This window comes from Arvicanthis niloticus, chromosome 14 (assembly GCF_011762505.2).
Source record: "Arvicanthis niloticus isolate mArvNil1 chromosome 14, mArvNil1.pat.X, whole genome shotgun sequence".
Lineage (NCBI taxonomy): Eukaryota > Metazoa > Chordata > Mammalia > Rodentia > Muridae > Arvicanthis > Arvicanthis niloticus.
The window spans coordinates 44,687,411-44,700,996 of record NC_047671.1 but is presented as its reverse complement, the minus strand read 5'-3'; the positions used below and the strand labels follow the sequence as shown (position 1 = coordinate 44,700,996).

Here is a 13,586-nt window from a genome sequence, read left to right as displayed (position 1 = left end):
ACACAGCCCCTCACCCTTGCCACGTCCTGTCTCTATAGCAGGTGGTGATAAAGGGCTTTGATGAGGCTAAGAACCACCCAGGAGGATCTGAAATTACATGGCCTGAATCTGCTTCTGGGATTCATCGTCCCTGTTACATTCCTGAGCCTCCCTGTGTCTCTCTCCCTCAACAAATGAGGGAAATAGCACAGGTTGTGTCTAGGGCACCACCTGTCATTGTGCCATTGTACCTCTCTCCTCTCCAATAGTTAGCATAAAGCTGCCCCCCCAAAAAAAAAAAGCCTCTACTCCCCAATCTCAGGACAGAGTCTCTGAGAAAGCACAATCACATCATCAGCAGATGAAGACGATCAGGAACAAGAGGACATCAAGACATTTCCAGCAGCTATGGGGTCAGCAAAGGGTTAGTTCTCTGAATGATTTCTTATTAGAATAGTTCCTAAGCTTCCCAGCCCAGCCACTGTTTTTATTACTCATCTCTTCTAGCCTACTCCAGCGTAGAGTTCATGCTTCCAAGTATGCCAACTAAGCCAGCTGCACTTAATACATGAGGAATACTGATTAGTTTCCTCTCCCTTGATTAACCAAGCGAGATCTGGGAGCTCCGGCTCCCTTGGGTGACTGAGAGTAAATCCTGGTTCTGTTATGTACAAGCCAGGTAACCTCGGGTCAGTTTCACAATCTCTCAGTGCTGCTGCTTTCCTGCCTAAGTGGGAGAACCGAAGAGTCCTGACATCTGGAGCCGTTGTGAGGATGAAATGATTAAGCCCTTTGAGAAATTAGTGCCCGGAACAGTGGCTAGTGGTGTGACTGTTGGTCACAGTTTCTGACCAATGTGAAATCTGCTATTGCCCAAACCCTGAAGCAAGTCCAGCTCGGCCTGGAGTAGAGACACAGTGGTGATTCCTCATTGAATCAGCAGCCATTCCTTTTCATATGGATATGACTTTCTGGGTTAGCTTGCACAGACCAATACTTTAAAAAATATGCTTCAAATAGCTTACAGATGTCTAGTGGCTGCATAATGCAAACCAGTCACTCCATGGTGAATGTGGCTCAGTTGCCTTGCGGAACTGGGCTGGCTGAGCTGGCATGCTCCAGAAAGCTTTGGGGTGTAGGTAACACTCTTTAAGCACCCAGACATTGTACCCTGGAGAATACACTCTCTATGCCGGTTGCTCTGCCTTCTGAACAGTATCACTTGAGACTACATGTAGGTTGGCTTTGAACTGAAAAGGAGCTGACTTTTCCTATGCTCACCCCTCCCCCTTCAGACCTTTGTTGACCACTTCAGCAGCCCCATGACCTCAGCCCTTGACCCTTTGATCCCATTCCCTTCCAGTGCCAGCACAAAAAGGGTTTTTTTTTTTTTTTTTTTTTTTTTTTTTTTTTTTTTTGCATGTTGACTACGTGACTATCTTTAGAAAGTTACATCATGTTTCAACTTTACTCAAAAGAGCTTTGAGGGTTGGAGAGGTTTACAGCTAAGTGGACTTCTTACTAAAAAGGAGAAGGGACTGGGAAAGGTTGAGGTGGTGGTGGGGGTGGAGCAAAGTTGAAAAAACAAACCAAGGAACAAAAATAGTCTGCTGTGAAATCCCCTGGCTGTGTCTAAAGAAGTACGTCTTGCCAGCCTATCCCTCCAGAGAGCAGCATTTCGACTTTCACAAACAGTGCTGACCACTATGGTCAGCTAACACCATATAAATGATTTTCCAGTCCTTCAAATATGATCAGCTCATGGCTGACCTCTAACTTTCAGGTCCTTTACCCTCGCAATGCCAGTACCTTGAATGGCAGTAATAATACCTGAGAAAATGCATGAAATTAGCACTGTCAGGAACAAGTGTCTCTTACAAAGAGCCTGGAACCATTAGAGCACTTTTTTTTTTTTCAGGAATGTTGTATATGACTGAAATGTCCATCATTAATTTACAGTTAGCATCAACTGACGACATCTAGAAAGCTGACCATGTTCTATGTCCCTGTCTGAAAGCACCTGATACAAGTGTATTATTTAGCTTGCAAAATATATAGCCTCATTGTAATAGGAAACATTCCTTATATCTGTGTTACATTTAAATTTCTTGCAGGCTGTAGAAGAGATGAGGGAAGAACTAAATGTTTGGGTTCTGCTTCTTCAGTGGAGTTTGCCATAACAGGGTTGGCTTCATTGACGTGGGGAGCCTTGAGATCACTCAAGTTCAGAACAACCCTGCTCTCCGATTGGTGGGCAATTAATTCCAAGTTCTGAGCCCCGTGCCAGTGGCAGTTGCTGACATAAGAGACAAGACTCGCTAGTCATATTGACTATGAAAAGTCTATTTAACCTCCTTTCCACATTGTCAGTGTTTTCCAAGAGTCATTACAATATGAAAAAGTGCATACGAATTTCTCTAGAATTTGGGATGATTAGCAAAGACTTAGGCATACAGCTCTCCTACTGAAGAAGGCCTAGGGAGTGAAAGGCAACCACAACCGAAGGTCAGAGATGAAAATCTCCGTTACACTTTCTAGCCAGAAGAGGTCTCTGAGAGAAGTCTCCCAGCAATGATAGATTGAATCATAGATTCTGTCACATTTTCCCAGCAGGACTTGTGCCTAAACTTTGAGGATATGGCTCAGGTGGGGCCAAACAGAAACATTCCAGATGTAAAGTGAGTAGCACCCTAAAATTGTGACAACCAGTCACCGGAAAACACTGGCGAAAAGAACCCTTACTGCCATCTTGGCTTTTCGATGTGCGCCCCACTCCCGAACTCCCATAAAACCCACCTCTTCCGGTCTGCTCAGAACGTGGCCTTCTGGGCCGGTTATCCCCATTTCCAGCATCCGTGCCTGCTCCTAAAAATAAAAGAAACAAAATGGAGAACATTCTTAGATGACTGATGCCAATATTTGGGAAAATTATGTCTGTATGCTCTGGGCTAAAATGCATTCGGGAGTGGGGGAGAAAATAAAATTTATATGTTATACAAATATATAATTCTACATTTGGAGCAGCAAAGTTGAATCTTTAAAAAGTTAACTGGCTTCTATTATTTCTTCTTCTTCTTCTTCTTCTTCTTCTTCTTCTTCTTCTTCTTCTTCTTCTTCTTCTTATTATTATTATTATTATTATTATTAAAAGAAAGGAAGATAATTTGATAAGAATGTTCATGTTTTGACTACATTACCAATAAAATGTCACTTACTCTTCACCTCTTTCAGACCCAACTCGATGGAAACATCTCCTTGCCTGACTTGCTGGCAGTTCAATCTGTCCTTTGTTTCAATTCTATGAAAGGTGTTAAACATCAGGTCTGACTTAAGTACTGGGATTAAGGCCATGTAGCTTAAGGTTTAGGGCCAGATTCCCCAGCATCTGGTCACCTGCCTTCTCTATCAGATTCATTTTGGGCTCTTCTAGTCCAGGTGCAGATTTCCAACCCTGCCCTTGCCTAATGAGAAGCTACAGTTTCAAATTCTGACAACTCATGTTTTAATATCAGCCTCGCCTCTAGGTTTGTGGGTTTTTTGGTTTGTTTGTGTGTTTGTTTTGTTTTTCGAAACAGGGTTTCTCTGTGTAGCCCTGGCTGTCCTGGAACTCACTCTGTAGACCAGGCTGGCCTCGAACTCAGAAATCTGCCTGTCTCTGCCTCCCAAGTGCTGGGATTAAAGGCATGTGCCACCACTGCCCGGCGGTTTGTGTATTTTAAATACTTGGATTAGATGAATAAATTCAGAATTCAAGCAGGAAAAAAAAATGCCTCTCAACAGCATTACCTTAGTTTTGACAAAATTCCATTTACATTGTAGGTATGACAGAAAGGCCTGTTTCTTATGGCTGACTTATGATTTTCATATCTATGAACAAGGTTTATGGAGAAGCAGATGGCTGGTGAACACAGGTCGGGGTGGCAGAAACTCTAGGCTGCTATTGTCTGCAGTTGCACCCTGAAATTATTAAGGCTAGCTCCTAAGAACCTCTGCTCTAGGGATACTAGCCTTGTGGCCTGGGAGATCCTTGAAAAGCAAGAGAGTTGGCAGCTGAAACTAGCCTGTCTCACCTAGTAACTACAAGGTAGAGAGTTAGTGTAAAAGGATACTTAAGCCTCTTTTTTGTGTATGTTGTTGTTAGTAATTCAAATTAAGGGGGATGTTAAGGAAAGTCCCTGTATGTGGTAATTAACCTTGATAAATCTGTCTGCTGGAATCCAAGAGAAAAACAGAGAACACTGATCTCAGTCAGACAGGGTCAGTTTATTGAACATTTGCCCCAGAACTGATGGATAAGGGCCTCAGGTCAGACTGGGGAGCTGTGACCTTGAGTCAAAATTCTATAGGGCTTTTTAAGCCTGAGACCTACAAAGATCTGTGCCAAGTTATTCCACCAATCAGGATGTAGAGATAAGGGTCTTCCTTAGGAACAAGTCTCTGTTGTGCATTTGTCCTTTCTCATTGGTTGGGGTAGTCAACTGAAGCTGGGGAAATGCCTTGTCTAACATTTATGTCGTAACTTGTCAAACGGGATGGGACTTGTCTAATGTTCATGACTTGTCTAATGTTCATGACTTAACTTGCCAACCAGGATGTCAGTTACCCACATACATGTTTCTTTCTGCCAAGTGTGGTATCAGTTCCCAAGGAGGTCTTGGGAACTTAAACTTTATTCAATCCCTACTCAAAATGGAAATCTTATTCTAAATAGGTGCAGGTGTCTCTCTTATCTTGCAGTCCATCCTAGGGGCACCTTATAAAGGCAAATACCATGCAAGCTCATACACAGGTGCAGAAAGTACTGCTGAGTGGTTGGCTCAGGTCCAGGCTTATTGTGGCTGACTGTACAAAGCAGTTCTAACTGACTTCTCTTGTTATTGGCTTCCAAGAACACCAAAGCACAGAACATCCTAGTGACAGCAGTAACAACATGTGAGAAAGTTTCCTTATGGTATCAATGAGAGCACAAAATGGCAGGCTAGACAGGTAACAGTTACCTCAGCCTTAACATTCCACCTACAATTTGATTGAATTTGTGATCACCTAGGAGACTAGATTGGTGAGGCATACTTCTGGGTGTGTCTAGGGATTAACTGAGGGTGGGCCAAATTGTTCCAGATAATTAAATCAACCAACAGAAAGCCAAGGGCCCAGCACTTGGGAGGCAGAGGCAGGAGGCAGATGTCTGAGTTCAAGGCCAGCCTGGTCAGATGGAGTTCAAGGACAGCTAAAGCTATACAGAGAAACCCTGTCTCAGAAAAACAAGCAAAACACAACAAAGCTGGAGTGGAGATGGTGGGGGTGGACTGGCTGGGGAACACACAGGAGAAAGCCTGCAAAACTTACTACATCACATACTATGAAAAATTTTCTAAACACCTCAGAGGCTGATTTTTCTAATGAAAAATCACCACCCTCATTTTGTCTTCTGGCCATTCTCATTGATTGAATTCTAAACATATTTTCTTCCAGGCTCCAGTAAGAGTCCTCCCTGATGAGGCACATAAAGATTAAGGTTTCCAATTAAATATCTTCTGCCTTATATAAACCGTCTTTGGGTCACATGTGTTAACCCAGGATGGAGCCAGTTTATCAAGGTCAAACTCTGAACTCCATGAGTAAATCACATCGATAATGACTTCACTAGTCTGGTCACAGCATAGCTGTCGCTTGCTCCAGTGAGGAAATAGCCCTTGCTTTGTTTTTGCTCAGAACATAGTAGATACAGAGTAAATATGCTTCCTGTTTAATTTTTTGTTTATTTTAATTCAAATATGATTACATTACCTTCCCCCTTCCCTTTCTTCCTTCCAACCCCTCCCACGTGCCCACCCCTCACTCCCTCTCAAAAGCATAATCTGTTGGCCTGTTATTTTTTCATTATAATTTTATTATAATATGTAATATTATATATATGTAACATATATCAAACATAATCAACATAATCAACCTTTTGAGTTTTTTTGGAGGGGCTTGTATGCACATAATTTCAGTGCTAAATAATTTGTATTAGATAACCAGCTTGGGACTCAGCCTGGGAGAGGCTAACTCTCCTTTTCTCAACAGTCATTTGTTGCCTGAACTTCTTTACCTAGGGTTGAGGCCATGAGATGTTGTTCTTCTGGATTATTGTATCTATAAGTGTTCTTGCCTGGGTCCTGTTTTGGCAGCCATAAGGTAGTGATAACATGGTAGACGTTTTCCTGTTGTTTCTAAGAGACACAATGTCTCACAGCTGACTTCCTAGACCTGTGGTTCTTACGACCTTTCTGAGTCCTCTAATAGCCCTTGAGTCTTAAGCGGAGCCGTCCTGTAGGTGTATCCACAGAGGCAGCATCCTCTGTGTTTGACCCGGAGTGGTTTTCCATGATTGTCTCTGTCTACTGCAGAAAGAAGCTTCTTTAATGAAGAGGATACATTTCTCTGTGGGCTTAAGGTCACTGCTCAGTGTGTCATTTAAGAATGCTCAGCCTAGCTTGGCAATTTGGAAGATTTTGAAAATTGTCCTTGTTTGTACCCGAAGGAGATTTCATTTTGCTCTTACTTTTGTAGAAACATAGCAGGAAAACTCTGAGGGTGGCAGCTGCCTTCATTTAGATGACGTGATAGAGTCTTCAGCTCAAGCTGAATCTAATAAATACATACTAGAAACTCATCCAAATGGGAAAAAAAAATGCCCCAATTCTTCTTTATGAAGAACAGATCTTTCCAAGGTCAGGAAGAGGTGGGATGAAGAGGAGCCGGGAGCATCTGCACTGAGGAGTCACAGGGGGGACATTTTCGAACCAAGCAATGGTGCTGCAGGCCCTGTAGTAGCTACTAGCCTGAAATACAAGGAGAAGGCTGGATTCCATGGCAGCAGAGGAAGAGCTGGGGCCTCTGGCTGCCAGGGTGACAGGGAAAGAGGGGAGGGGTGACCGTTTCCCACATGGAAACAAGGGAGGGGTGACAGTTCTAGAACCCATGGGTCCATCTCCTGAAAACAAGGCAAACCGAGCCCTCTGTGTGAAAAGATTTCATTAAGTTTGGGTGTTGGGTATGGGGGAGACATGGAAAGAAAGCATATGACCACACTAATTAGCTTTCTTGGTCACAAGTCAGAGGGAGTTGCATACTTAGCTCACCTCCCCCACTCTCAAGGCATTGCTGAGACTCTGAAAGCACAACAGGTAGAGTCCTGTATTATAGGACATGAAGAGCAAAGGAGCCCCAGATACACTATCTCTGAGTAAAGATGCCTACTGGGGTATATCGATTTAAGAGATGAAATTTGCTTCTACATTATGATCTATAAGCCAGTGATAACATCCCATTGAGCCTGAAAATGAGTGGTTCATTTTTTTTAATTAATTATTTACTTCCCAAATGCCGGCCCTTTCCCAGTTACCCCCTCCCAGAATTCTTCATCAAGGTAAATAGTCAATTAATCTGGAGGCTGTATTTGGTTTTATCCCTATGTTAGTCCCCAATAAATACACAAAGAAACAAAGCTTTTTTTTTTTTTTTTAATTTATTTTATTTAAAATGGGCATGGTGATGACATTTTAAAAGTTTGGAAGTCAGCCAGGTCCAGTGACCCACACATTTAATTCCAGCACATGGGAGACAGTGGCAGACAGTTCTATCTCTGTGAGTTCAGGGATAGCCTAAGCTACATGGTAAGAATGGAAGAGGTCAAAGAAGAACACAAGAGCTTGCCTACTCCTGTATGCCTGGTGAGCAGCATAGTCACTGACCTCTGGTTATCTTCTGAAGGAGAGTAGTTCGTGAAGGTTGAGGTATTAGAAGCCTCTGCAGCCAAGTGCCTGGCACCAGGTGTTCAAAAGATGCCGAATGAAGGAACCGACGATGAGTGTATTTTGTAAAACATGTCTGTGCATCCATCCCATTAAGCAGCCTGGGAAATGGGAAGCGAACGAACGGCTTCACTTCCACAGTGCGGGCCTCGCAGCTCTTGATTTCATCATTCCTTCAGCAAGTTACTCAACATGGTTTCTAGGAGGCCAGTGGATCCCCACATGACCTAAATTCATTATTATCCAAGGCTCTAGATCTGCTGTCCTGGGTCAGATTTCTGGTTTTGAAGAAATGCTGCCTTAGCACAGACAAGAATGTCACGTATCTTTGGCTAACTCTCAAACTTTTTTTCTAATATGGCCTGTTTCCCTAGAAGGCCCAGTCCTCTCCCTGATGGTTTGTTGTTTTCATGATTTGCTTTACCCTTTTTGTTTCTGGTGTTTGTTTGTTTGTTGTTCTTCTTCAAACAGACTGGGAGGCCCAAGTGTTAATTTCACAGATGTTGTTTTCTAAGTCAGGGTCTCCCTATGTAGCAGTGGCTGGCCTTGAACTAACAACTTGTTTTTCTTTCTTGATACTCAAATCTTCATTGCCGAATGGGGTTAGGTTGATCCTGGACTAGGATGTTACTCCAGGGTTTCTCCAAAAACGTTAGGGAAAGATATTTTGGGTACCATCAGGGGTACATTTGAACATTTTGTAGGCTCTGATTTTTCCTGTACTTGGCTCTTCGAATCTTAAACCAATGGTGCACTTCAGATTTTCCCAGATACAGCTCCCTTGCGAGGTTTTTCTCCGTGATCGCTTTAGGGTACTGATCGTTTTGAAAAACTTCCTCCAGTTTGTTCAGCTGCCAGGATGTGAAACCTCTGCGGATCCGTGGTCGAGTGCGCCGGGGCTGGAGTTGTGGAACTCTGACAAGTAGGTTCTCTTTTCCCTCCAACTGTAGCTGTCTCGGACTTGGATGGCTCCCTTGGCTCGAGAAGGTGACATCACTACCAAAGTCGTTCAAGTTGACCACGTGGTTCATATCACCCTGTTGGTTCAGGATGCCCTCGAAGCCTGGAGCATGTTCATGGAAAACGCTGTTTTCTTCTGCAGTTCTTACCTCTTCTTGCTCATCTTCAATTTCCACTTCAATCTCCGCCACCTCCATGTTGTAGAAATTGGAATTAGAGTTTTGGGAAGGGAGTCCCATGTCTTGAACTCTGTAGAAATAATTTGCCTTCACAAATAAGGACATGGTAGTCCAACAGTGTCTTACTCTGGAGACGTTGACAATCCCGGAGTTGGTTCAGTGCACGAAGCTGGATTTCTCCACAGTTTCAATCTGACGCAGAAGACTGAAAGGAATCTATGTTCTGCAGTCTTCCGTCTTTGTTGAAATCGCAAAGAACTTTCAGTGAACGAGCACCGGCCGACCAGCAGGACAAGATAACCCAGCAGGACAAGGTAACTCGCCAGCAAGACCGAGAAACAAGTGGCCTAAAACCAAAAGCGGCCTTTTATCTGAGTTGTGCCAACAAGCGCCGCCCACATTTAGGGAGGGGTCTCACGTCAAATAGTACAGGAAAATCTGAGTAGCTGGGCATAGTAGGACACGCCTTTAATCCGTGCATTCAGGAGGTGGAGTCAAGGGATGGGGTGGGAAGAAGAGGTAGAGGTAAGGGAGGGGATAGACGGGAGGAGAGAGAGAGAGAGAGAGAGAGAGAGAGAGAGAGAGAGAGAGAGAGAGAGAGAGAGAGAGAGAGAGAGAGAGAGAGAGAGAGAGAGAGAGAGAAAAGAGAGGAGAGAGAGAGAGAGAGAGTTGGGCATGGAGTTACTCAGGAATTTGTTTTTGTTGATTCCAGATGCAATTAAAAGGACAACCAAGACCACAGTCATTCTCTTTTTTCTAGTCTGATCAAAAGTTTCTAGATGTAAACTCTTTTAGGGACAGAAGATTTACTTAGCAGGTTACTTTTAGACATTTCTGTCTTCACTTCATAACTAAATAAATATCTAAGTTGAAGTTCTGCCTCAAAATTAAAAACAAGTGGAGAAGGCATCAGGTAAACCATAAACAAAAGCTATACATTTAGTAACAGGATTTATGGTGACATTAACTTGAAGATTCTTTTTTTTTGTTTGTTTGGGTTTTGATTTTCTGAAACAGGGTCTTACTACATAGCTTTGGTTGTCCTAGAGTCGTGGCTTAGAAGTGAGACATATAAAAGGCGAGAGGTAGACAGGAGAGTTCAGAACAATTTGGAGTAACAGAGATTCAGACACTAGGAGTAGGAGTAGACATTAGACACTCAGAAGAGTACAACAGAGAGTACAACTTGGAACTAGGAATTAGGCATTGAGGAAGAAGAAACTTGGAGGCACTAGGGACTAGGAACTCAAGACTTGGGATTTGGACTAGGAAGAGAGAATGAAGAATAAACGGGATTGAATCACACTCTGCCTGGTCTCCATTCTTTGAATCCATCCTCACTCTCTCTTTTGCTGAACCCCGACCCACAGACTGGAGCAGCTTGGGGCAGTGCAGGCTCTAACAACTTAGTCCCCAAGGCTTTTGGCAGTGCAGGTCCAAACATTGACAGAACAGTTCGAGACATTTTGGACCCCAAACGTGGGGTAGAGCAGTTCTCAACATTTTTGGCCCTCAAATGTGGGGCAGCTCGGGCCGCAACAGACAAGTATGAAGTGTCCTTCCTTTTTTGGTAAGTTTTCATTGAAAGTCGATTTTATTCGATATTAGATCCTCAGCATGCAGAGAAAATGGTGGTATGGTAATTAGTGTGAGATAAGCCCTGTGTTAGGGACCAGACATAGGCAGATCCAGGAACCTTTCTGGCCAGCCTAGCTAGCCAAAATAGGAGCTTAAGGTTTGACATAGCATTACCTGAGGACCCAGCTATACCACTCCTGGGCATATACCCAGAAGATGCTCCAACATATAACAAGGACACATGCTCCACTATGTTCTTAGCAGCCTTATTTATAATAGCCAGAAGCTAGAAAGAACCCAGATGTCCTTCAACAGAGGAATGGATACAGAAAATGTGGTACATTTACACAATGGAGTACTACACAGCTATTAAAAACAATGAATTCAAGAAATTCTTAGGCAAATGGATAGAAGTAGAAAATATCATCCTGAGTGAGGTAACCCAGTCACAGAAGAACACACATGGTATGCACTCACTGATAATTGGATATTAGCCCAAAATCTCCGCAATACCCAGGATACAAGTCACAGACCACATGAAGCTCATGAACAAGGAAGACCAAAGTGTGGGCACCTCAGTCCTTCTTAGAAGGAGTATCAAAATACTCATGGGAGCAAATAGGGGGACAAAGTGTGGGTCAGAAACTGAAGGAGGGCCATCTGGAAACTGTTCCACCTGAGTATCCATCCCATGTGCAGTCACCAAAGGTAGACACTGATGTGGATGCCAGGAAGTGCATGCTGACAGGAGCCTGATATAGCTGTCTCCTTAGAGGTTTGCCAGAACCTGACATATACAGATGCTCACAGCTAACCATTGAAATGATCATGGGGTTCCCAATGGAGAAGTTAGAGAAAAGACTGAAGGAACTAAATGGGTTTGCAGCCCTATGGGGAGAGCAACAATATCAACCAACCAGAGCTCCCAGGGTCTAAACCACCAGCCTGGGAACAGATAGGGAGGGACCCATGGCTCCAGCTGTATATGTAGGGGAGGATGGCCTTGTCAGGCATAGGTGGGAGAGGAGATCGTTGGTCCCATGAAGGCTGGATGCCCAGTGTGGGGGAATTTGAGGGTGGGGAGGTGGGAGTGGGTGGGTGGGGCCACATCCTCATAGAAGCAGGAGGAGGGGGGATGGGATAGGGGGTTCCTGGGTGGCAGGAAATGGTGAAAGGGGATAACATCTGAAATGTAAATATATATATAAACACACAGCTTCCAGCCAGGAATAAAAAGCTTACTATCACATCTAATTGCCTTGAACTTCTGATGATCCTCCTTTTTCTGCAGACCCAATGTTGGAATTAAAGTGTGAGCCCAGAGCTGTAAGCTTTTTGAGCATGATTTTGTCTTTGGCAATGTGTTGATGGCAAAGTCATGAACACTTGGGCCATTCAAGTCATGCTGAAGAGAGGAAATGGATGGGAAGCAGACCCAAGCTCACACAAAATGCTCACTCCACGTGGTTACCTGGGCAATGATATCTCCATTCTCGGCATGAACTTGAGCGATGGCCCCCAGCTCTCCCAGGCAGGTGAAAATCTCATAGAGCTAAAACAGAAATGAACAGTATCACAGCCTCCTTTAGCAGTGTGACATAAAGGCCAGTTACCAAAACCAGGACTGAAACTGTCTTACAACAGAGAGAATGTAGTCCAAAGACATTTTAGGAGGCTTTGTCTTTATAAAAGATTTGTCAGGACTTATATACAATCCGGGCCAATTTCTAAGAAGCCTTTTCTTAGACATCTAGATCTAATGGAGTAATTTTCCATTGAGGTTAGACATGGTATCAGAATTCTTTTCAACAAGTGCTCCAAAAGCCCCCAAGAGCCTGATCAAAGCTAACGCACATATTCAAACTCTTACTCTCAGCTTTTCAAGACAAAATTACCCTTACTCTTCACCAAGAAGGTAAGAGTATTCATGTTTTGCATTTCTCATGATGGTTTCAGATCTATCAAAACTCATGTACATCCATGATTTCCTAAGAAAAGGCGAACTGATACAAATATGACAGCCAAGCCAGTATAACTGGCAGGAAGCCCCACCTGATTCTATAAAGCAGAGAACTCCACATTTCCATCAGGTTTATACGAGGTTTGGAGACAACAGCTTTCTTTTTCTTATTCTTTAAGACAACTGTTGGCAGCAGAAAGTCAAGCACCTCTCTGCTTTGCCATAGGTAGCCAACCCATAACCTCCTTTAAAATGTAGTATGGACTGCAAGGACTTCAATAAACACCCTGGCACAGTGGCCTCCCACAGTAACCACAGTGACTCATGTCCCAGTGGCAAGGTCATCAGCAACAATAGGAAACCCATGCAGACCATCCAAACCACACAGCCAAATGGGTTGTTACCTCTGTGTTGGACACTTGATATAAATCCTTGTAGGCCATGTAGACCATGAAGGAGTTAACACCTGCCAGACAAGAAAAGGGAAAAAAGTCAGGAAAGAGACATTATTAATTATCACCACCACCTTCTCATGTCTATCACACATCGCTTAGGTGGCTGTCCAATAGCAGGTGAAGACATTTGGAATGCTTTTATCTTATCATGCCCTTTCTTGTCCTGTAAAATCCATAGTTTGTAAGTAGTGTCTTGGCAGAATGGTGTCTCCCTTCTGTACCTTTTGCTAACTCTAATTCCCAGCATTGCAGAGTTTAGAAGATCGATAATTGATATTTTTGAGGAAGCAGATACCAGAGAAGTTGCACGAACATACCATCTGTCCACAGACCCTAGTAGATGTAGCACCTGAATGTACCACTACACCACAATCACCTAGGAATGCTTACCTTCTGGACTTCTGTTTCCTCCACCTGGAAATTGGAAAATAACTCCCACTTCATAAGGAAGTAGTTCACTATTAAAGGAGCCAATGCTTTAAAGGCTTTTAGTTTCTATGAGACAAGCATTTTGCCTCCATGGAGTGGGTTTATTTCACTATTTGGTGAATGACTGTTGTATACTAAGCTGCAGGCAGATGTGCCTAAGAGGAGAAAGAGGACAATAAAACTAACCTTAAAAACTACTTCTGGGCTAGGCCTGGTGATGGGACAAACTTCTAATCCTATTATTGGGGAG

General features: G+C 43.4%; 1 protein-coding gene across 2 annotated transcripts in view; it reads right to left on the bottom strand.

Annotated features, from left to right (window-relative positions):
• The window catches only part of Dpysl3 (dihydropyrimidinase like 3), a 111,677-nt gene that overhangs the window by 15,520 nt on the left and 82,571 nt on the right, over positions 1-13,586 (bottom strand). For both annotated transcript variants that reach the window (XM_034517835.2, XM_034517837.2), the window contains exons 5-7: positions 12,857-12,918; positions 11,964-12,044; positions 2,776-2,844 (exon numbers count right to left, since the gene is read on the bottom strand). In XM_034517835.2, the coding sequence (XP_034373726.1) occupies positions 2,776-2,844; positions 11,964-12,044; positions 12,857-12,918 (212 nt within the window). The remainder of the gene's footprint in view (positions 1-2,775; positions 2,845-11,963; positions 12,045-12,856; positions 12,919-13,586) is intronic.